Genomic DNA, 23,555 nt, shown 5'->3' on the forward strand with positions numbered 1-23,555 from the left:
AATCATGTAGAAAAACAAAAAATGCAGTTACAAGCCATTGCTCCTATAGCACCTGTATTTATAATTGCCAGTGTGTTTACCTTTATTAAGCTTTTTATTCCTCTGTACAGCTTCACCCTGAAGGGCTCCCTGGAGTATATCTTGCAGAGCAGGTCTAGCGGCCATCAGCTCCCTCAGTTTTTGTTTATTTGGCAGTGTCTTAATTTCTCTTACATTCTTGAAGGACAGCATTGCCAGATATAGGATTCTTGGTTGATAGTTTTTTTTTTTTTCTTTAGATTTTTGAATGTATCAGCCCACTGTTTGCAGTCTCCAAAGTTTCTGATAAGGAATCTGCAAGTAGTCCTACAGAGAGGATTGCTTATGATGGTTTACTTCTCCCAAGAGTCTCTCTTTGGCTTTTGAAAGTTTGATTGTAATGTGTCTCACTGTAGGTCTCTGAGTTCGTCTTTCTTGGAGTTCATTGAGCTTCTTGGATGTTTATATTTATGTCTTTCATCAGAGTTAGGAAGTGTTCAGCCATTCCAAAATTGTCTCTGCCCCTTCCACTCTCTTCTCTTTCAGGGACTCCCTCACTGCCTATGTTGGTCTACTTAATGGTTTCCCTTAGGCTCTGTTCACTTTTCTTCAGTCTTTTTTTTTTTTTCCCTCCTGTTTCTCAGACTCCATCATTTCCATCGTCCTATCTTCAAGTTCACTGATTCTTTCTCCTGCCTGCTCCAGTCTGCATTTGAATCCCTCTAGTGAATTTTTAAATTCCAGTTACACTTTTCAGCTTTAAGAATTTCTTTTGGTATCTTTTTAGGTTTTCTTTACTTCTTTACTGCTATTTTTATTTGTTCACACATTGTGTTCTTAACTTTCTCTTTCTTTGAGCATTTTTAAGACAGTTCTTTTAAAGTCGTTGGTGTACTTGCCGTTAGGTCTTTTTCAGGGAAGGTCTCTGTTGTTTAATTTATTTCCTTCAAATAGACTGTACTTTCCTGTCTCTATGTATGTCTTGTGATTTCTTTGTTGAACACTGGAAATTTGAATTTAATAATGTGATCACTCTGAAAATCATATTTCCCCCTTCCCCAAACTTTGCTTTTTGGGAGGTTGTTAATTGTTTTGGTTTTGTTTGTTTGTTTGTTTTCAATTGTTGTATGTTGTTTCTGTGTCTGGGATCAGCTTGAGGTGTCACTCAAGCCTTCTCAGGTCTTTTACTAAGCCTTTCCGTGGGAACACATGGGTCGCTTTCTAATTGCACCCAAATATATAGCTGTTCTTTTAACATCCTACTCTTTAATGTCTAGCTCCCAGAAGGGAAAAAAGCAAAAAATGGTGAGGAGAGGATGCCAGCCTTTTAAATCTCCTAGAAGTCCCTTCAGCCTGAGGGGGAGGGGCTTACAACAGTCAGGGGGAGGTACAGCGTGGTTGGCCACCTCCATCTGCACCTCTGTGATCTGAAGCAATAATGAGTCAGAACAGAGATTCCCCCCAATACACTGATACTTGGAGGATGGGGTTCTTTTTGCCCACCCTGGCTCCCCCAGGCTGTGTGCAACCTGCTCCAGGATCGTGTGCACAGCTGCCTGGAGCTTGGCTGTGAACGGGAGATGGATGCCACTGTGCCAGGAGATGGAACTGACCAAAATTAGCTGCAGTTTACCACCCAAGTCTTCCCCTGAAAGTTGCACGCCTACAACAGACACCAGAGTTCCAAAATAGTTCTATCAGACAGATTTGGCCAGTTCAGTTGTCGACCAGGTAGGGAGACAGATTCCTGGTCCTGCCTACCCCAACGTCTTCCCGGAATCCCAACATTTTCATTTGTGACAAGTTCCAAGGTGATGCTTGGATGCTGCTGGTCCAAGGACTACACTTTGAGAACCACTGAAATACATACATACATACATACATACATACATACATACATACATACATACAAAACAAACTCTTTAATGTCCTTTCTTCAAGACCCAAGTATACCATAACGGAATCTTTCTCCTCTGGATGCAATATAGTAAATTAATTATGCTTTTTAACTGAAAGAAACAAGCATCATCATTGATGAGTGGTGAGTTTGCTTTCTTTATGCAAAAGATAGTACCTGTGGTCTGTGGGCTGGTTCAGGGCAGGGAGCATTGAGGAGCCCTGCAGGGGACAGAGTCATGTGCTGAGGTAGAAAGGAAATGGACCTTGTTCACATCCAAGCTTGATTGCTTCCTTTTCCTGTCTGTGAACTTGGGTGATGACAAATCCTGCTCTCCAGGTTGCTTTTCATAGGGGGTCTGTGTAGAATGTCTGTTGTTTTTTTTTTTTATTTATTAAAAGGTTTTTAATGTTTATTTATTTTTGAGAGAAAGAGAGAGCGCAAACAGGGGAGGAGCAGAGAGAGAGGGAGGCACAGAATCAGAAGCAGGCTCCAGGCTCTGAGCTGTCAACACAGAGCCCAACACGGGGCTCAAACTCACGAACCGCGAGATCATGACCTGAGCCAAACTCCGACGCTTAACCAACTGAGCTACCCAAGTGCCCCAAAAGTGATTTTTTTTTTAAGTGTCCTCCCCCTTAACAGTCTGGAGATGGGTTGGTCCCTGACCTAGTTAATGTAATCCTTAGCAGGGTCTCAGAGGTCCAGGTTCCCTCCACCCTGTCACTTTGCTGTCCTCAGCAGCTTGGGCTTTATCTTCACAGCTGTCCCCTCATGGTGATATGAAGATTGCAGCAGATCTTACCATCCTATCCTCACAGGGGCCGAGTGAGCAAGACAGCCTGTTCCTGCCTCTTGTCCCTTTTTAAGAGGGGTGAAACTTCCTTAGAAGTTCCTTAAACTGCAGACTTTCCTTCCAGAAATGCTTGCTGCACCCACCTGTAAATGACCACCACTGAATGAGATTCACTCTCCAGGGTAGGGAGGGCCTGGAGCACAAGCGCTCTGGATACCTGACTGTTGGGGGCTCCTGGAGTCAGAGGTGAGGCAGCAGGAATTGCTGCGGGCAGGGCCCCTGACCAATCAGCCATGTTCCCTTTGTCCTGAAGGTGCTCTGTGGCACTGACAAAGGTAGGTACGGTCCCGGGCCACTCAGAATGCTGCCAGCTGCCCTTGGTTTATTCCAGGCCGAGTAATCTTTTGTGCCTTGGCAAGGGTGCGAGGGCACAGGGCAAACATTTACCCAGCACCGGCACTCAGAAAGATGTTGGTCTTCTGAGAGGAAGGCAGAGCCCCCGAAAGACCTGTCTTACCACCCTATTCCAGCCGAGTTTGTCTTTGGAGGATGCCAGGGGTGGTCAGCCCGGATCTGCTCTGACCCGGAGCGAATACACTCTCTCTGGTGCCTCAAGCACCTCATCTGGAGGGAGAGTGGAGGTGACGGGGCTGACTGAGCGGGTGTGCGTCAGTGGCACGCAGGGACACCCGTTGCACAGGGGGCACTCGGGCTCTGCGGTCGCTGGCGCTAGTGTGGTTGTAGCGTCAGCACCAGGGAAGCTTGATCCGGCTCCCTGGTCCTGGGCCTGCTACTCTGTGCTGGGGTGTCCCGGGCGTCCCGCCCATTCCACGGCACCATCCAGGCGAGCTTCCTCCCACTGGCGAGGCGGTCCTAACTGCTGCAGATCTGGGGACCACACTGTCCCCTGGGAGGCTGCCACTTGGGTCCTGCCTTTGCACGAGACAAGAGGGAGAAGGGGGTGCCGTTGAGGCACTTTGTCTCAGGGAGCACGAGGGCATGTGTGGGGAGCCATTCCTCTCCACAAGTATGACTGCTGAGGGAGAACTTTTTCATGGTACTTTTCCTAGAATCAGGAACAAGTGTCTGGGCCTTGCAGGTAGCCTTATCGCGGTGTGCCTCAGCCACCTGAAGAGTCTGCATCCTTCTCGGTAGGGCCAAGTTGGTTGAATTTTACAAATAACGATGACTTTTGATAGGTCACATTTCCTATGCGGACAGGATTGGGAGCTCACAGCCGCCGCATCACAGGATGATAGAGATGTGCCCGCTTTAAGGAAACCTGCCCATGTAAGGGGGAGCATCTCAATTACAGAATAGTGTCTCACTTAGCCAGAAATTTGTGGCAGGTTTCCTAGCGCATTTAAAATAGGATTTGTGTATAAAAATACCATTTGCACACAGGAGCCCATCTTTTTTGAAAAGGGAAATATACTTGTATTGGGCATTTGGGATAAAGTAGAATAAAAATAAAATCTTACAAATACAAGAACTAGAAACCAAATTCCACTTTTAATTCTAAAAGGTTTATATATAACTCTACTATCTTACCCTCTCCTCCTACCCCAGACTTTCACAGCAGAAATAAACAGGCAAGAGCTGGCATTTTAGGATGCGGCAGGAACGAGGAAAGGACAGGCAAATGTGTGCGGGTGGGTGGGCAGGAGGAGCACCATAGGCGAGTCTGGGGACCCTGCCCCACCGCGGTGTTCTGTTTGATCTGTTTGTGGACATTTGTGAGGCCTGGCCTAAAACATTCCTGCTGGATCCTTTCCACCGTGTGGTCAGTGGGTGGCAGGTTAGCTATTGACCAGCCCACCCCCCACCCACCACCACCACAGACCTGTAACCACAGAGACATACTGAGGTATGACAGATGGGGTTTAAGGAAGGCCTGGAGGAGAGGGTGACTCTGGAATGCTGATGTGGTGCACTTCTTTCCTTCCAGAAATGTTCCCACTGCCAGGAGGCAGGTGCCACCTTGGGCTGCTACAACAAAGGCTGCTCCTTCCGATACCATTACCCGTGTGCCATTGACGCAGGTAAGACGGGACTACGTACCCTTATCCAGAGCATCTGAAGGGCGGGATGTACATTTTGGTTCCTTCCCTGCCTTCTTTCCTCTCTTTATAGTTCTTTTTGTCACTTCTGACCCTGTTCTGTTTGTCAACTCTAAAGGAATGCAGAGAGGATAATAAAAAGGCGTGAAATGGGGTCATAATAACAGTTTTATTCATATAATTCACATGATTCACTATTTAAGTGTACAATTCAGTGGTTTTTAGTAGATCCACAAAATTGTGCAGCCATCACCACAATCGGTTTTCGAACATTTTCATCACCTCGTAAATTCCTACCCATTAGCGGTCACTCGCCCTCCACCCACTCCAGCCCCTGGCAACCAGTGATCTACTTCTTGTCTTGATGGATGTGCCTGTTCTGGGGCATTTTGTAGAAGTGGAATCATACCGTACATACTCTTTATGACTGGCTTCTGTCCCTTAGCATAATGTTTTTCAGGTTTATCCATGTTGTGACGTGTGTCACTACTTCATTTTTATTGCCAAACCATATTTTAAGGACACCATATTTTAGGCCATATTTTATTTATCATTTAACAGTCGATGCACGTTTAGGTGGTTGTTCACTTTTTTTTTTTTTTAATGTTTATTTTTAAGGAAGGAAGAGATGGAGCGTGAGCGGGGGAGGGACAGAGAGGGAGACACAGAATCCGAAACAGGCTCCAGGCTCCGAGCTGTCAGCATAGAGCCTGATGCGGAGCTCGAATCCATACCGTGAGATCATGACCTGAGCTCAAATCGGACATTTAACCAACTGAGCCACCCAGGCGTCCCTGCCTTTTCTTATATCTAAGAAACTGTTGCCTAATCCAGAATCACAAAGATTTATGCCTATGTTTTCTTCTAAGAATTTAGCTCTTACACAGGTCTTTGGTCCACTTTGAGTTAATTTTTATATATGGTGTGAAGTAGGAGTCCACTTCATTCTTTCCATGTGGATTTCAGTTGTCTTAGCTCCATTTGTAGAAAAGACTGTTCTTTTCCTTGTGGAATGATCTTGGCACAACTTTGTCAAAAACCAGTTGACCATAGACGGATGGGCTTATTTCTGGACTTTCTCCAGTCCCACGCAGTCTTGATTACTGTAACTTTGTAGTAGATTTTGAAATTGGGAAGTGGGAGTCTTCTAGTTTTATTCCTTTTTTCAAGATTGTTTTGGCTATTCTGGGTCCTTTACTATTTCCTGTGAATTTTAATTAAGATCAACTGGTCTGTTTCTGTACAGAGAAGCCATTGGAGCTCTAGGGATTGCACTGAATCTGCAGGTAAAGTTGGGGGGTTTTCCCATCTTAACCAGTAGTATGTCTTCCAACTCATGACCAGACGAGATAGTTTTCACAGTTTAAGTTTTACACTTGTTAAATTTATTCTTAAGTATTTTACTATTTTTGGTGTGATTGTGAGTGGAATTGTTTCCCTGCTTTAATTTTCACATTGTTCGTTGTGAGCATACAGAAACACACTTGATTTTGTTATTGATCTTGTATCCTGCAACTTTGCTCAGCTCGTTGATTAGTTCTAATAGTTTTTTAATGGATTTCTACATACAAGATATGTCATCTGCAAATGGGTAGTTTTACTTCTTCCTTTCCAATCAGATGCCTTTTATTTCTTTTTCTTGCCTAATTGCCCTGGCTAGAACATCTAGCATAATGTTGGGTAGCAATGGCAAGAGCTGACATCCGTGCCTTATTTCTGACCCATTAAATGTGATGATAGCTATGGGGTTTTCATAGATGTTCTTGATGCAGCTGAGGAAGTTACCTTCTGTTCTTTGTTTAGTGGTTTTATCATGAAAGGATACTGCAGTTTTTCCTTTTTCCATGTCTGTTGATGTGATCAGAGTAGTATTTTGCAGTGTCGTAACTGTTGAAAGAAGGGGAAACTTTCGTCCAGGAAGTTCCATCCAGTGAGTGATGCAGAACCCTTAAACTTTTTTTTTTTTTTTTAACGTTTATTTATTTTTGAGACAGAGAGAGACAGAACATGAACAGGGGAGGGGCAGAGAGAGAGGGAGACACAGAATCTGAAACGGGCTCCAGGCTCTGAGCTGTCAGCACAGAGCCTGATGCGGGGCTCGAACTCATGGATCATGAGATCATGACCTGAGCCGAAGTCGGACGCTTAACCGACTGAGCCACCCAGGCGCCCCAGAAGCCTTAAACTTTTTTTTAATGTGTATTTATTTACTTTTGAGAGAGAGAAAGAGAGTGCAAGTAGGGGAGGGGGAGAGAGAATCCCAAGCAGGGTCTGCACTGTCAGCACAGAGCCCAGTGCGGAGCGTGATCTCACGAATTGTGAGATCATGACCTGAGCCTAAATCAGGAGTCGAATGCTTAAACCGACTGAGCCACCCAAGTGCCCCAATGACGCCTTAAATTTTGACTCAGAGCTTTAGCCTGGGAAAGTCCTCTTCTTTTAGACTCCTGTCCTTACAGTGGACATTTTCACCTGTAACTTGTTGAGCATGTGACTAAGGGGTTCACCTCAGCGGCCCTCATAATATAGTAAAAACCATGGATTGTGAGGAACTTGTTCTGTGCAAACATTTCTAATAAATTTTAACTTGATAAGTGAGCAGTGTCTCACAATACAAGTAGTACGTGACGCCGAATGTCACATCACGACTGAGCCAATGGTTCTTGAAATTCACTTTGATATACAAGTGCTTTGGATTATAAGCATGTTTCCAGAAGGAATTATGCTCGCAAACCAAGGTTTTACTGTACTTTCATTCAGGAAGGAGGGGGAGAAAAAGGGGAAGGTCCACGAGAGGGCAGCGAGTGGCAGGATGCTTCTTATGCCTGAGTGCTTGAGGAAGGAGTGCCTCCTTCCATGGAGGCAGCCCCGCTCTCCCCAGAAGGTGAGGTTTGATTTAGAATTGGCAGGGAAGAGGGGAGGGCATGGCCGAGCAGGTGGCGGAAGCAGGTACAGCAGCGTGAGGCACACAGAGTAGAATCCAACAGACGCAGGGAGAAGTGTGTTATCTGGATGCTGCTTCCTTCCATTGTGGTTGTTGGAGCTGCAGGCCCTCTGCCTCACAAGTCCTTCTCTTATTCCTCCTTTCCCTCTCTGATTTTCCTTCCAAGTTTCCATAGGAGGCATAGCTGAACACCAGAAAGATCCAGAAAGATAATGCTTATTATGCCAAAGTTCTCATGAAAGTATGCATTTGCACGTTGAAGGGCAGCTGGTGGCTGGGACGCTGCTTGGCCAGAGCGAGTAAGAAGACAGCCTTAAGATGTCAATTCAGGGATCTTGGGTTTTAGTCGGTCCTTTCCATTCTCTTTCTTCCTTTCCCCTCCATGTTTCTTTGTTGAGTCGGAGCTGTCATTCACCCTGGGTTGTGGTCCAGCATATTCCAGAGTATAGCCATTCATTCCTCTCCCTCAAGAGCCAGCCACTGCCTTTTCTCATTGTCACGATTATTGCCCCTGGCTACATTCTCTTTCTAGTTTAAGCTTCGTGGTTTTTTTTTTTTTTTTTTTTTTTTTTTTCAACGTTTTTTATTTATTTTTGGGACAGAGAGAGACAGAGCATGAACGGGGGAGGGGCAGAGAGAGAGGGAGACACAGAATCGGAAGCAGGCTCCAGGCTCTGAGCCATCGGCCCAGAGCCCGACGCGGGGCTCGAACTCACGGACCGCGAGATCGTGACCTGGCTGAAGTCGGACGCTTAACCGACTGCGCCACCCAGGCGCCCCAAGCTTCGTGGTTTTTAAATGAAGATGTTTAAACATATTAAGTTTGTGGCAGTTTATAATTTTGTGCGGGGAATACTGTAAGATTTGGCTGTCCCAGTCAGTGGCCAGGTGAGAGGTGATCTCCTGCACTGAGGCTTTGCCCAGAAACATCCAGTGAGCCACAGGCAGATAACATCGTACACAACCCCCACCCCCGCATGAGTGCACTCCCTGTCTGCACCCTGGGGCGCCAGCCAGGTTAGGGACCAGGCTCACAGCCTGCCTCCTGGCAGTTTCTCTAGGGATTAAGCAGGATGCTCGGTAGGACTCTGCCATAATGGGAACGTTCTAGATCTGCACTCTCCAGCATAGTAGCCACAAGCCTTGTGTTACCACTAAGTGCTTAACATGTGGCTAGTTGGGAGCGAGGGACTGAATTTTTATTTTACTTCATTGTATTTAAACGTAAACTTTACATGTCCCCGTGTGGCTAGCGGCTGGCAAGCCTGGGCTTAGTTCACTGCCTCCTCCAAGCTCCGGCGGCGGGACTGGGTTGTCTGGGAAGTGGTGCTGGGCTCCTCTTCCTCTGCAAAGGAGGCTTGCTCGATCCGCCACTCTGCAGGGAAGCAGGGGCTGCTTCACCAGCTGAAGATTAGTAAGAAAATGGTATTTGTCACTCTCTGTTTGAGCCTGCCTTGTGTGGCCTTCCCAGGTGAGTTGAGAACATGACTATTTGGCAGAAATTGGTGGCCGAGTATCCGGTGAGAGGGAGGCTGCCTGGGTCAGGGGGGCGCCCAGGTGGGGCCAAGGCCCTGACGCTGTTGCCCCAGCTGCTGCTGGCTTTACCGCTGCTCCACGTGACGATCTGGGACCAAGGAAGCAGGATCACAGGATGACCGTGTCTTGGGATTTATCAGTCTTTTTTGATGACCTGAGTCACAGTGACCCAGAAGGCCACACTGCTCTGTGGGGATAGATGCTTGTGTTTATCCCACAGGGTCTCCTGAGGAATTCTGTTCTGTATGTGATGGATCTGTGTGTCCAGGAAAGGCGTTCATTGATTGACTTCCTTCCTAATTATATGTCCCTGGGTGGAGAGTCCCTCATTGCTACTTGTTGTAAGGAACAGTTGCACACTTTCATCTTTGCCTGGCTGTGAACCACCCAGACCTTCACAGAGCTGTTCGTGTCTAAGAGAGAACTTTTATTGCTGGGGACATCTCCATGGAAACAGAATCCTGTTCTCCTGAGGGTCTGTAGCTGCCACACCTTCCCTCCACCTGTTGTTGGCCCTGCGTTGGTGACATCATGGTTGGCTGTCCTGTGCTACTTGTTCCGTCACAGGCGCAGCCTGGGGCTCCGGGGAGATGCAGTGAGGAGAACGTGAGCACTAGTTTCAAAAAAAATGACATATTAATGCAATGAGCCACAACAATTAAGACCAAAAGAAAAAAAGGACTGCGGTAGCACATTAATAACTACTGTGCATAAAGAATCCAGCCTGGAGGGGATTTTCCTCTTCCCCTCAGGAGGAGGCCCAGCTGGAAACTTGCTTTCTGCAGCCACCCTTGCAGCAGCGTTTAGAAGCCGCTCTTCCACTGCACTTTGATCTTGATCTTGCCGCAGAGTGGGTTCAGGGCCCTTGGCGATTATGAGCGGACTGGTGTCTGGCCCTTCCCTTCCTCTGCACCCTAGAAGCAGTGCCAAGGCCTTGCTTGCCCTGCCCTGATAGTCCCCTCCTTGGGCCCAGCAAGGCGGGTGAGACTGGCAGGTCCCCGTGTCCCGGCCTGGATTTTACCAATCTAAGTACTAACTAGCTCTGAGATGGGTTGCAGGTGAGCTGGTGACAGCTTCCGGAGCCTGGCACGTGTGAAGGACACGAGCCCTCCCCTCTCCTTTCCTCCCTCCTCGAGTTTACCATCCACACCCAGGGTGGCTATGGCTGCATGTGAGTATCTGAAGCTCCAAGGAGCTTGTTATGAGGATCTCAGTGAAGACGAGCGTAGAGAGAAATGAAAGCGGAATCCTCTTCTGGGGCATCGGTGTTTGTATCTGGAAGCCGTCTTGTTGACGAGACAACCTTGTGAGTCTTTTCCAGCGTGTGTGATGATCCGGCAAGCCATTTACTTTGACTTCAGTGTGTGGAAGTGCTGACCAGGCCCTCTGGCCAGTGCGGGATATCACCAGGGGCTTAAGGAAAACAAATCGAGAGGCTGGCTGGCTGTGTAGGGCGGGCGCCTGCTGAGAGACCTCAGGAAAGGCCTCACCGCGCCCCTTCCCCCCAGCAAGGGCTGGTTCGAGGCAGCCAAGAAGAGGCTCCCCGTGCCCTTGCGGGTGTCTAAGCTCTCTGGCCCTGGTTCTTGTGCCTGCCGGGAGCGTGATGGCGGTTCCTGGTGGCCTGTGGGTATTCCAAGCACAGATGAGAGCGTTTGTCTGCAGTCTGTCTGCGCGGGAGATGTTGCCACAGGTGGACGTGGTCTCTGGCAGATTTTGTTAGGAGCCTTGCATTTGCAGAAGTACCTGACATTAACTCTAGTTGCTTGTAGTGTGTACTTAGATTACTTTCTTTCTTTTCTGCTTTTTAACTTAGAGGGAACATGTTTCCTAGCTTCAGACATATTTTACTAAGGGTCTCTCACAGCTGGTGACTCCTCGTGGCTGGGAGGCGGACGGAGCCGCCTCTGCCTCTCGGGTGGCACCGTTTCCAGCCAGCGTGGTCCCCCTCCTCGTTTCTCTAAACCCCTATGGCGTCAAGGTGGCCGAGCCCCACGTGGGCTCTGCCGTTTGTTTCTCTGTGGCCCAACCTAGAGACCGCCAGCACGCGGCGCTGCTAAAGCCCAGGTAAGGAGCAAGTGCTTCCCTTGAGCTCCAGTTGTCTGTGTCCTGCTGTTCATAAGCTCTCTGGCAGATTGGAGCAGCGGGAGCCTTGGTCACGCCATGTACTTGTGGGTTTTAAATTAACACATTTCATTTACTGCCATGCTATTTGCTTGCAGGGGGAGGGCTCGGAGGTTAGCGGACTTGCGGAGCTCCTGTGCCCTGAGGCTTGCCCCGGGAGCAGGGAGGCTGCCTGCCCACCCCTGGGTGTTCAGAGGCTCTAGGGGGAGGCAGTGATGGGACAGGCCCGGCCCAGTTATGAAAGGGTCTTTTTCTGTTTGTTTAAGATACAAAGGACCTCAGAAGTTTTCATTTGTGTGTTCCCTTGCTCATTACTATTTCATCTGAAATCTGTGGGTACACAGGCTGCGAATTTGGACCTCAGTTTAAACCTGAGTTAAATCATACATTTAACAAGGCTAAGTACCGTGGCTGCCTCCCGCCATGGTGCCCGGGAGCTCTCTGAGAATGTGCGATCAATATTTATTAACATTCTGCCATCACATCTTGCACCGGTGACCTGGCTGTCGGTCTCCGGGAGCTGTGGTGTGCAGAGCGAATTCATTAATTAGATCTCTTCGCCCCGCTCCACACGCTACCCCTGTGCCACGGAGCTCGACTCACCTGGAGGCGGATGCGTGTCCTTGCTGTCAGCGAGGATGCTGTCACCACGTTAAAAGTTGGAATGAATCATTTTCCTCCAAGGATTAGTAACCCCCTCGTGGGATTTCGTTTTCCCCTGAAGCATTTAGTGTGGATTATGTGGTTCGTGTCGGGAGCTTCTCCTGTGTCTCCGTGGGTTGTACAGCAAAGGTGATAGATGGCAGGGCTTGCAACAGAGGAGAAAGGTGCCTCCGGATTTGGGGCGTTTTCACAGGGAAGCTTCAGCTTGGGCCTGTGGGAGGGGCTTAGCCTAGAATCAGGGATCTTAAAAATAAGATTTATTGGAGGTTGTTTCTCATTATTAAAATAATATGATGTAATCGTGGAAACGTGTAAAAAAAAATAAAATCACCTGTGTCGTCTTGCTGCCCAGAGAGAAGCACTGTTAGATTTTGGTAAATTTCCTTTCTTTTTTAAAATGGATATATAACACACTTTGTTAAAATTAGGATTGTACTTCTGTATTTATGTATCCTGGCATTTCAAGCCATTTTGTGTCATGAGTGTTTCCCTGTACCACTGGCTGTTTTGAAACACTAATGCTTTAAGTGACTGATGTTCCATCATGTTGCTGTCCCGTAGTTTATTTGGGGGTGTTTCTGATGTTTTAGAAATGCCAGTGCGAGGGCCTCCTATCTCCATGTCTGACCCTGTCAGTCCTGGCTAGCGTGGCCCCACTCCCCTTGGGCTGTGCTGTCTGCCAGCTGTCTGACTGCCCCTTTCTGTCTTGCAGATTGTTTGCTACATGAGGAGAACTTCTCGGTGAGGTGCCCCAAGCACAAGGTGAGTCAGAGCTAGTGCCCTCCGGCAGGCTGCGGGGGGTGGGGGGGGGGTGGGGGAGCGGTCTGCACAAGCTACAGACAAAATTTGGAGAACCTTGTGATCAGGCTACGGTCCGCTTCTGGCCCTGGGAGGGCAGAGAGGCCCTGTGCTCTCTGGGGGAGGTCTCTCCCTGCAGGAGGGAGACCTGTGCCCTGGGGCGACGCCCCCCCCCCCCCCATGTGGTGTGGGAGGCTGGGAGAGAGGTCTGGAAGCAGAAGGTGTGTATCTGATTGTTAAGAGAAATGCGAAGATGAAACTCAGTAAAACCACTGATTTCCATTTTAGTTTAATGGAACCCCAGTTCACAGGTTGGCGCGAGGTAAGATTGATTGTAGGCCTTGGTGCGTAATCAGAGGCATTTTCCCAGACTGAAAGAAATAAGACTTGACTCCAGGGCTTTGCTGGGAAACTCAGTCTCTTCTAGGTCTTACCTCACTCAGCGGAAGCGACCGCTGGTGTGGTTGGTGGGCCGCCGCCACCTGATTTCCCACATCATTCAAGAGGCGTCTCTCCTCTCTCGGTGGCCCCTTTAGGAAATGATGGAAGATCTGGGGTGACTGGGCCATTGCTGAGCCAGCACGTGTCGGGGAGGAGGGAGGGAGGGTGCAGAGGGGGGTGCGGGGAAGCCCTGGAGAGGATGGGGGCTGCCGCCAAGGTCTGTCGCCTCCTGGAGCTCCTGCAGCGGCCGTGCTGTCCTCTGGCTGAGGTCACACTGACACCTGGTGGTCACTGGACGCTCACAGGCTTCAGTCTCCGACTGGGGCCAGAGCGAACTAAGAAGCCATCCTGACAGTCTGCCTTCAAAACACTTCTGAAAGATGCTTACTCCGGCTTTTCTTTAAAAATTTACTTCCAGAGATGGATCCTAGGATCTTATAGTATTCTCTTCGAGTTAATTTGCATTTTTTTTTATTTTTTAAACTTCTCTAATGGTCACATTTTGTCTTAGAAAACCCTGTCTGAATATCTCCTGTTTGTCATTCAATACTGACTCTTTGCTTTTTCTTTCCTTTTCCATGTGCCATTCCTCTCCTCGCCTCTGCCCTCCCTGACCCCCACACTGTTCTTCTGTCCCTCCTGTCTCGTGTCCTTGGCTTTGCCGGCGTCAGCCTCCCCTCCCATTCCCCCTCCCCCCCTTGCAGAACAAGACAGCGAAAGGCAGCCTCAGCACAGAGCAGTCGGAGCGGGGGTGAGGGGGGCAGAGTGCTCGTGGGAATGGAAAGTACAGCAAGCACAGGTGAGTCGGGCCGGCACCCCTGCCAGAGTCCCGGTGGGTGTCATGGCCTCTGCCCTCCTGCTCGCCCCAGGCCCGGCTGCACCCAGGCCTTTAATCACGTGGACGGCCGACACCAGGTGGATAGAACGTCTCCCCGTCCGTCGCTTAGCTTCCCTGGAGCCCGAGGAGGGGTGATTGAGGCTGTCCCATTGCCCGTCGGAGCTCACAGTGACCGAGCTGAACTCAGGCCGTGCGTGCGTGCGTGTGCGCGTGCGTGCGCGTGTGTGGTGCTCCCGGAGGCTTCTGGGACAGACCCTGCCAGCAGCCCACCCCCTGTGTCCGACTCAGAAATGCTTCTAGCCAGGGGCTGTCCTTTTTTATTTATTCCCTCTCTGTAAAGCTTATGGTGGCTTTTCCTTTGAAAAACAAAAAAATTCCCAGTTTTGTTCTTTGAAATCTCTTTCCCCAAGTACTGTGAAGGACTCCTTTGCGCAAAAGTACAAAGGGAAGGAAAATCCCCTCAAAGATTTAGGAGACTTTAGCGTCCGATTTAATTTTACTCCTAAAAACCTCAAGAGATTGAGTTATGCTTTTTGCGAGTGTGTCTGGGCTCGTGGTCAGGGCGGCGTGCATCTGTGAAAACGGGATTAGAGGACCAGCGTCCCCAGAGGCAGCGGGCGTCCCCTTCTCCCCAACTGGCTTCCTTGCCCCCCCACCCCACATGGAGTCACTGAGGACTGAGGAAAAGAGAGCATAAAGAGAAGAAAAAGAAAAGCCAAACTGTGACTTGAGGCGGTTGCTCCTATACGATGGGGTGGGGGGAGCCAGTTGTCTCAGAAACGTTCATTAAGGGATTATTTCTCTTCAAATGAAGGCTTCTGTGTTTACTCCCGACATCCGAGAGCCACACACAGGTGCGCTTAGTCTGTGGCACGTTTCCTCCCCGTTACAACCGGCAGATTCCACCTTTCTCTGGAATACCCAACAGTAGTAATTTGAGGAAAAAATAGAATTTGTCTCAGACAGTGGCGGTTTTTGTCCTTTGAGAAGTCCTCGTTCTTCAGGTGGGTCCTGGTACAGAATTACAGAGAAGCCCCCTCTGCTCCGCCGTGGAGGCTGCAGGGCTGTGGAGGCCTGTGGTGCTTTCTCGAGGGGGCTGTCGAGTGAGGCCTTTGCAGTTAGGCCTGTCTTCCCCTCCCAGGGAGGGGGCCGAGGAATGGAAGGGACAGAGCAGAACAGGTGGTTGGGTCTCAGGAACCAAATGAGCACACTGCTGCTAGCAGCAGCCCCGGGTTTCTGGAATGCAGCGAGGCCACTGTTCCTGTCCTCCTTCCCCACCGAGCAGCCCCTGGGGCAAGACAGCAGGCTGGTTGCTTTTCCAGCTTGTTTCTGTTAGCCTTTGTCCTGTGCCTGGGCTCTGCCTTCTTCCTGTCAACTCCACTGCCTGGCTGCTGGGCAGAGCCACATGCTACAAGGGCCACGAGGAACATTCTGGAAGTGCCCTTGGATGACCAGGTTAGGGAAAGAACCAGTTGGTGCTGAGTGCCTTCTGTTTTTGTCCCAGAATCCCAGCTCGTGTTTGGAGAGGGAAAAAAACAAAAAAAGGAAGTCTGAGCCCTGGGCCTGGTGGGCAGAACTCCAGTTGGGAATTTTAATTTCGTTCATCAACTGCTTCCTCTCCAGCCAGCCTTGGGCCCTGCCAGCCAGTAGCCCTCGGCCCCCGCGTGGAGCAGGAAACTTCAGCATTCAGACCTCAGTGTCGGTGTGTGCTTCCCACGTGCACAAAAGACACCGCAGCTCTGAGTGGTGACGGCCTGGCCCATCGGTGTGGGGTCTAGCTTTGTCCACCTGAAATGATTTTCTTCATACGCTGTCCCCACAAGGCGGGACCCTTGTCCCACTTTCTCAGTTCAGCCATCTCGTTGAGAGCAGTGGCCCTCCACAGATTGTACGGGAACCCCAGTAATCGGAGACAGAGAACATTTCATCTTGGGGCCCTTTCTAGGGACAGAGAGCCACAATCAATGGGTGACCCTGACAAGGCAGGGAAGGGACAGGAGTACATGAGTCCTGCTTCTTGGTGCCCCCCTTTTTCACACAGAAAGTGCTATGTAACCAGGGGCAGGCCGCTAAATGCCTCTGCTTCTGTTTCTTCTGTAAAGAGAGGAATGACGATGGCCCACCTTGTGAGGATTCGGTCAAGAAATGTCTTTAACGTGTCTGTGCAGTGTAGCGTGGGGTGCTGGCCTGCCGTGCCCGGCTGGGTGGGACCCTGTGCCTCCCTGTCTAACACAAAGCCCGGGGGCTGGGAGGTGGGAGTTCTAGTCCTTCCGGGACAAGGTACCTGCACTTGTCCCTCAGCAGGCCAACATGGCCAGGGAGGAAAGCTCCTTGGGCAGACAGTCACCCAGTGGGCCGCCTCTTCCCCACTTGTGAGTGTCAGGAAGCAGGGCGACAGGCCGGTGGGTGCCCGCCCTCTCCCTGTGCTAACTCCTAACCGTGCCTCCAAAGGCCTATAGGAGTGTCCAGTGAGCTCCTCAGAGGCCAGACTTCCTCCCTAGGGGCCTTGGCACTTGCCATCCCCCTGGGCCTGGGTACTCCCCCCCCCCCCCCCCATCTTCAGTGACAGGCTCCCTCTCATCTCGGGTCTCTGCTTCCGTGTCACTTGCTCACGAGGCCTTCCCTCCTGAGCCCCTGTCTAACCAGCTCCTTCCCAGGCTGCAGCCTTCTTAGGCCAATTTGGAATCAGAACCGTGTTTGGATCTGCCCACTTGTGCCCTAGCCCAGCACGCACACAGGGCAATGCAGGCAGTCGGTTAGAGGGGGGCACGCACCCCAGAGAAGAAAGCGGCACACAGTCCCACCCAGACAGGTGGAAACTGGCCGGGTAGGGTGGGCTGGGGTGATGGATTCTTGCTGCGGTTAGAGAAGGTTGGGGAAGGCAGGCTGTGCCTGTGCGGCCAGAGGCCTGTCCAGGCCACGGGGGTGACGCCGAAGGGGAAGGAACGTGGGAGCGGAGGAGAGCGGGAGTCCTGGAAGGCTGTAGCCCAGGGTGAGATCCTGTTCACTGGCAGCCGGACACCAAGGTGCCTTTTACAGAGAGTATTGAAAACCCGCGCCACCGAGTGGCTGCAGCTGGCACGGTGTTTGCCCCTGGCTCCCCGCCCGGGACCATGCTGTCTCAGCCACGTCCCATGTGGTTGGACAAGACCACGCGGTGACTGAGGCTCGAAGGCAGGGTCCCGGGGGCCCAGACGGAAGGGCTTTGCTGGGTGGGAGCCCCAGTCCCACCTCTCAGCAGCCCCCGTGGCTTTGGGTCCCTCGGCTTCAGCCTTGTCATCTGTGAGACGGGGGTCAGGCCTTGGTGTCCTCATGAGGACCCCTGTAAAACTGCTGGCATAGTACCTGGCACACGAATTTTCTTCCTGTGCTCCCTGTCGCAGGAACAGCTTTTTAGAAATAGCTCTGAGAAGTTAGGGTCCCCTGACATTCAAGGTGTCACATATTCAGGGCAGTCTGACATCAGACCCTGAGGAGAGGTCCCTGTTAGCAAGGCTGGCAGACAGAGCCAGGCAGGAGGTGCTGTAAAGGCCACGGCTGCCTAGACTACCAGGCGCTCCAGAGCCCGAGGTCAGCACCCTGCCGAGTCCCCCCACCCCGGCCAGGCTGACCCCAGGTGCCGGGCCTGCTTCATTCTGAGGTTGGGGGCCGGGGTGGGGCCTGCTCTTCTGAGCAGCCAGCAGGCTGGGGCTGCAGGCCCAGCGCTGTGCCAAGGGACCCTGCCCTGTCCCTCCCTCCACACGCAGGGCCTTACGCGGTGTGCCCGGACGGGTGTCCTGCGTCCCCAGCAAGGTTCCCCACTCTGGCTCTCGCTTGAGTCATCCCATTAGCTCCACCCTTGTCATCACCTTTACACGGGACCTTTGGTTCTCTCCCCTCCCCTGGCGGCCTTCACCTCAGGAAAACCAGAGGGCGGAGTGGAGAGTCTCCCCGCGCTGGGGGCCAATCAGAGCATGGGCCGGAAGGGCCGGGCCGACCTCTGGGGCCCAGAACTAGGGAAGCCACGCTGTCGCCGTGGACGTCCTGGAGTGGCAGCTGGAGCCCTGGAGTTTGCCTCACCTGAGTGGGATGACGTTGTCCTGCTGCCTCTGCAGAAGGGCTTCCTGTGTAACCATGTTTTACGCCAAGCAGTTAGGCATCTCTTTTCGGCAAGGGCAGGTATACGTTCGGGTGCTTCTAAATAGAAGGTTCTTAGCTCCTGCACACAGATAGCCTTCTTGACTGTCCTGCCTCTTAGTTGTATGAGGACAGAAAAGGGACAGCACCACCTGGGTTTTCCTGGGGGTTGTTTGTTGGAGGGGGGCACCAGAGGGGTCGGAGGGAGAGGGGGGCACTCTGACTAGCAGGGAGCAGGTCGGGGGGAGGCCTCCGCCACTCTCGGCTTCCGCTGATTGTTCGGCACTGATCCTCGGAAGCCGCGTGTCTGAGACCTCTGCCCGCACAGTGACCCGTGAGGTAGTCTGAGGAGGCCCCCGGCACTGCCCCACTGGCCCCCGGGTGTTGTCTGGATCATCTTTCTGAGCCTGGAGCCTGGGCTGGAAGAGGAACCGTGGCAGGGGGCGCCTGGGGAGCCTCAGAGCTGGCTCTGCCCTCCCTGTCAGAGCCGGCCAGCCGGAGAGTGTTCTTTTGTCATGTGAAGTATCGCTCTTGTCAACCGCGAGCAGCTGTGGCTGTGAGCGGTTCTTCCACAGATCGCCTGGGTGCTCAGCCACCTCTGTGAGGACCGCTCTGGGCCGCCACAGTGCCGAGCCCCACTCCGGGCCCCTGGTGGATGGCATCCTGAGCAGGGGTCACCCCAAGAGCTGCCCGACTCCGGGGCGGCCCCCACCAGGACAGTTGGGGAGCCCTTTCCTGGCCTCAGTTCCTTCCGTTCGCTGGGGAGGCGGCCGCACCTCGGGGCACAGAGTCTAGTTAGTCACAGAGCAGCCGGCGGGGTCACTGCCGTCTTTAACCGTGTTCCTGGCCACCACCGGTCTTGGGGGGTCTCCTGCCTCGATGGCACCGTTGTGGGGGGGTCTGCAGCCGCTGGACCCACGGAGTGGGGGCGCGGAGGTTCCCGGCACCCAGTGTCGGTTCTGTCTTCCAGGTGAGACTGTGGAGATGAGAAGGTGGTGGACACTCGCGATGGAACCAGAACCGTCCTGCTGTGCGGCCCCGCCCCGCCCGCCCTGCCCCGCCAGCACCTCCTCCCTAAGTCCTTACATCACACCCAAACCGTGACACCACAGGAAAGAAAGACCCAAGAAGTTGGAATGGCTGTTTCCATGGACACGATCTCCATAGTGACAATGTGGGGGGAGGGGGGTGGGGTGGGATGATGGGAAAGGGGGGGTTAAAAGGGTGGGATAAAAATATATATATATAAATCTATTTTTAGTCTGGAAAGACTTTGTTTAAATGAAAGGTGCGCTATCCCTTTTGATTCTATTTTAAAATTCTCTAGTTAAAGAACTCCAAATTTGTTCCAATAACAGTGAAATTTAAGTGTGAAATTGAACAAGCTGGTCTCATAAAGGACGGGGTGTGGCTTTGATCTTTAGCCTGCCTCACGCCGGTTCAGAGAGCTGCAGACCCAGGGTTGAAAGAGCAGACAGACCACACCGGAACCATCCTTTGTCGTTAATTTGTCTCAAAGTGGGAAGGTTTGGGGGTTGGGGGGGTGGGGGATGTGGGGACGGTCCGTGTTTTCAAGAGTGGGGGAATGATGTTTAAACACAAATAAATTTTTTCATTTCCAGAAACACTATTTATTTATTATTTTTAAAATTTTTATCTTTTTGGGGGGTGAGATGGGCAGATGTCCCAAGGTCACAGCTATGTCCTGGGTCACTGTGGCCAGTGAGAACCATGAGCGCCCCACTAAGTGCGCCCGGCAGGCAGGGTCAGGGGGTGGCCTGCCTCTGGACGCATTCCTGGCAGCTGTACCCTGTCCCCCCCCCCCCCCCCCCAGGCCGAAGGACGGGACAGGAAATCTAAGTTGTAGGACTCGGCACACGGGGGAGGGGCTGTTGAGTGCCATCAGTGTGGTTAGGCTGACCAGGAACACCCAGTTAGCCCTTTTTTCTTTTGCTTTCATTTTTATAAAGGAAAAGGGGGCCTGTCAGGTGAGCAGCTCCACGCTACATGATTCTTTATGTTGTATTGTTTTGTTTTGTAAATTGTATAATTTTTAAATATCTGAGTTTTAAAAAAAGAAGAAAAAAGTACAAAAAAAATCTTGTTAAGGCCTTAAGAAGGGGTTAGTGCATCTTTCAGGGGTCACTCTGCCGTGGGGATAAAATGGCTGTTTCACAAACAGTTTTATTTAAAAAACAAAAAAAAAAATCAAAAAATAATAAACTTCATTTTAACCTTGTTTCCTTTTTTTGTTTAATGGAAAGCAAACGCGTCTCTTCCTCCTCCCATTCCAGCCCCCAAAGGTGGCTTTGCTCCACTGCAGAGAAGGCCGCCATCTGACTGTCCAGCTGAGCCCCAGCCTCCCGCGCCCCCCGCGGCCCTTGCAGCGGGGCCTGGAAGGACACAAAACCCAAGCTCCTCTGCGGCCCCGCCCGGGCGGGTGGAACTCAGCCAGTGTGCGGGGACGGGCGGATTTACTTAAGTTGGTATGAGGACAGATTTCCAATCAACATTAATTTTAAAGGTTATAAAAAAATAATGCAATGTTAATGGACTTTTTTAGAGAACAGAAACACTGGAAGGAATGTTGTGAAGTAGAAATAAGCAATTATAAATGAGTTCTTGTGTGCTCATCAATTTGGGACTGCAGAAATGGCAGATTAATTCTGTTTTAATGGCTCCATCAAGCCGTGCGGCCCATTTCTCATTTCGCTCACCAGGACGGAGGCGTGGGTGGGTGTGCTGGGCGGGCTGTGGGACCCGCATGGAAATGACGGCTCTTTGAGCCACGCGGCTCTCCGTCTGGTCTTGACTTGGCGTTAACACGGTTCAGATGAAATTGATGGCTCAACCACAAACCTTGAAAAATACGTGTCTTGAGGAAAATATTTTCCCAATGGCAAATGATTCTTTGTCATTTTGCTTTTATTCTTCTGTCCCCTTTTGACTTGCTGATGATACTTGAGCGAGGCACATGGGATGATTCTAGGACTTTCCTCAAACTGGCTTCTGAAATGACCGTTTCCCCGGGGCGTGGCTGCGTTGCACACTCCGCTCCTGGCTCCGGCTTCCCAGCTTCTGCCGGAAGCCTCACCTCCTGCATTTTAAGTTCATAGCAGTATTGAGCAGAAGTTACAGAACGTGCCCGTGTGTTCCCTGTCCCCCCACACACAGCCTACCCCAGCCAAGCGGTGCATTTGTTACAACTGGTGATCCTACTACATAGACCCGTCGTCGTCACCCAGAGCCCGTAGTTGACGTTTGGGTGCCTTCTTGGTGTTGCGCACTCCGTGGGTTTGGACAAGAGGTGTAATGACCCGTGTCCACCGTTACAGTCTCAGAGTAGTCTCACCGCCCTAAAGATCTTCTGTGCTCCGCCTGTCCTCCCTCCTCCCAGCCCCTGGCAACCACTGATCTTTTTACTGTCTCCATAGTTTTGCCTTTTCCAGAATGTCATATGGTTGGAATCATACAGTATGTAGCCTTGTCAGATTGGCTTCCTTCACTCAGTGAAAACGCATTCAAGGTTCCTCCATGGCTTTTCATGGCTTGATAGCTCATTTAGTGCTAAGGAATATTCCATTGTCCAGATGTACCACAGTTCACTCACCTGCCAAGAGACGTCCTGGTTGCTTCCCAGTTTTGGCAATTATGAATAAAGCTGCTGTGAATAACCTGTGTGCAGGTTTTTGTGTGGACATCCGTTCTCAACTCCTTTGGGTCGATATCGAGGATCTTGCTGGATCACATGGTAAGAAGGTTTCGTTTTGTAAGGAACCACCAGCCACCTTGCACAGTGGCCGCGTATGGAAGTTCCTTTTGCCCCACACCTTTAACAGTATTTGGTGTTGTCAGTGTGCTGGATTTTGGCCATTCTAATAGGTATGCAGTGGTGATAACGTGGATTTTTTTTTTTCATAAGTTTAAAATTGCGGATAAAATATTTACCATCTTAACCGGCGTGCAGTGTTGAGTATATTCGCGTTGACAGGTGCGAGATCCAGGCCCATGTGCCCGGCAAGCTGCACGCAGGGTCCGCTTTAACCTTCTGCCTCTTTCTGTCCCCAGGAATTTTGGGGGGTTTCCTCTGTGGGCGCCGCCATGCCGCAGGGAGGGAGAGGGGTCACGGCTGGCAAAATGCCACCAACGTTCCCAGCGCCCTCGCTGGGTGCCGGAGCTCCCTCCCAGGGGTGCCGGGGGTGGGCGGTTCCCGGTCCGCGCCGTGTTGGTGCCACCCCTCCCCGGGCAGGCGAACTCCAGTGACACGTGTGGTCCCTGCGAAGCGCTCACTCCCATCTCCGCTTCTCCTGGGCAGCCTCACCGCCTGACTGGGGGTGGGGGCGGCCCTGAGTGTGTCTGTGAGTAAATCCCAGGAACTCGAGTGCTGGCCCTTGAAGTTTTTGTCCAGTGTGGAACAGTAACTCAGAGCATGCATTTTGAAACGGACCCTAATGCTGCTCGATGACTTTGATCTCCTACCACAAACTGGAAGCCACCAGCCTTAGGGGCTGCGGAGAGGGCACGTGAACAGCAGCGCCTGGCACACGAAGCTATGAATGATTGCACAATGACTGCAGAAGGCCACAGGCCTCACGAGGCCACCCCGCCCTGGACAACAGGCCACTGCCCTTCGCAACCCCCCAGTGGGCACGATGCCTCAAAAGAAGGGGGTAGAGATAGTTTATCTAAGGCCACTGTGTGACCGGACACTCGGACCCTCACGTTCCCCGTGCTAACACCACCTGACCGGCGGTCTGGGTAGAGAGTCGCCGCTCGCTGAACAGGAGCGTGCAGCTGAGGCAGATCAGAGCCCCCCGCCCCCAGGGTGCCTAGGGTCTCGCCCTCCTGCTCTATCGAGTGGCCTTGGAAGCGGTCTCCCTGCCTCCTGGAAGCCAAGACCGCAATTTTGCACAGTCTAGACCTCAGCCGGACTTGCAAAGCTGCCACCTCCAGCCGCCTCCCTCCGGCTGCCCCACCCCCACCACGCACAAGACTTTGCAGTGCTCCAGGGTCCTCCAGAAAGTCCTGCTCCAGCCTGGGGCAGTGTCCCTATGACCCTGAAAGCAGTCCCCACGCTGCCGGCCTGGCCCCCTCCGGGTCCTGAGCACCTTGGAGCAGGGCCCACCATCTGCTTCCCACCATGTTGCCAGTACTTAGCCCAGCACCCAGGACCCAGCACATAGTACTTCCGGCGTGGGTGGGACAGAATCCAAGCCCATCAAGTACTTGGCCATGGCGAGATGCAGGGAAGGCCCGGCTGGGTCCCAAAAAACTAGGTCCTGGGCCCAGCGGGAGAGTAGGGGTGTGGGACTTCGGGAAGGAAGCAG

The 23,555-nt window shown here is 51.6% G+C and overlaps 1 protein-coding gene and 1 long non-coding RNA gene across 5 annotated transcripts in view; one reads left to right on the forward strand and one right to left on the reverse strand.

The window, feature by feature from the left end:
• TCF20 (transcription factor 20) overlaps positions 1–20,467 on the forward strand; it is a 111,850-nt gene extending 91,383 nt beyond the window's left edge. For 3 of the 4 annotated variants that reach the window (XM_058741131.1, XM_058741132.1, XM_058741133.1), the window contains exons 3-6: positions 4,660–4,753; positions 12,748–12,797; positions 13,946–14,073; positions 19,199–20,467. In XM_058741131.1, coding sequence (XP_058597114.1) covers positions 4,660–4,753; positions 12,748–12,797; positions 13,946–14,029 — 228 coding nt within the window. In that variant the 3' untranslated portion in view covers positions 14,030–14,073; positions 19,199–20,467. The remainder of the gene's footprint in view (positions 1–4,659; positions 4,754–12,747; positions 12,798–13,945; positions 14,074–19,198) is intronic. The other variant, XM_058741134.1, reaches the window with a different exon arrangement.
• LOC131518755 (uncharacterized) lies at positions 13,107–19,244 on the reverse strand. The gene is made up of 2 exons (XR_009265270.1): positions 18,172–19,244; positions 13,107–13,363 (listed from the first exon to the last, which is right to left on the reverse strand). It is a non-coding gene; the product is annotated as an uncharacterized LOC131518755 (long non-coding RNA).
• Positions 20,468–23,555: the final 3,088 nt, after the last annotated feature.

This window comes from Neofelis nebulosa, chromosome 8 (assembly GCF_028018385.1).
Source record: "Neofelis nebulosa isolate mNeoNeb1 chromosome 8, mNeoNeb1.pri, whole genome shotgun sequence".
NCBI classification, from domain to species: domain Eukaryota; kingdom Metazoa; phylum Chordata; class Mammalia; order Carnivora; family Felidae; genus Neofelis; species Neofelis nebulosa.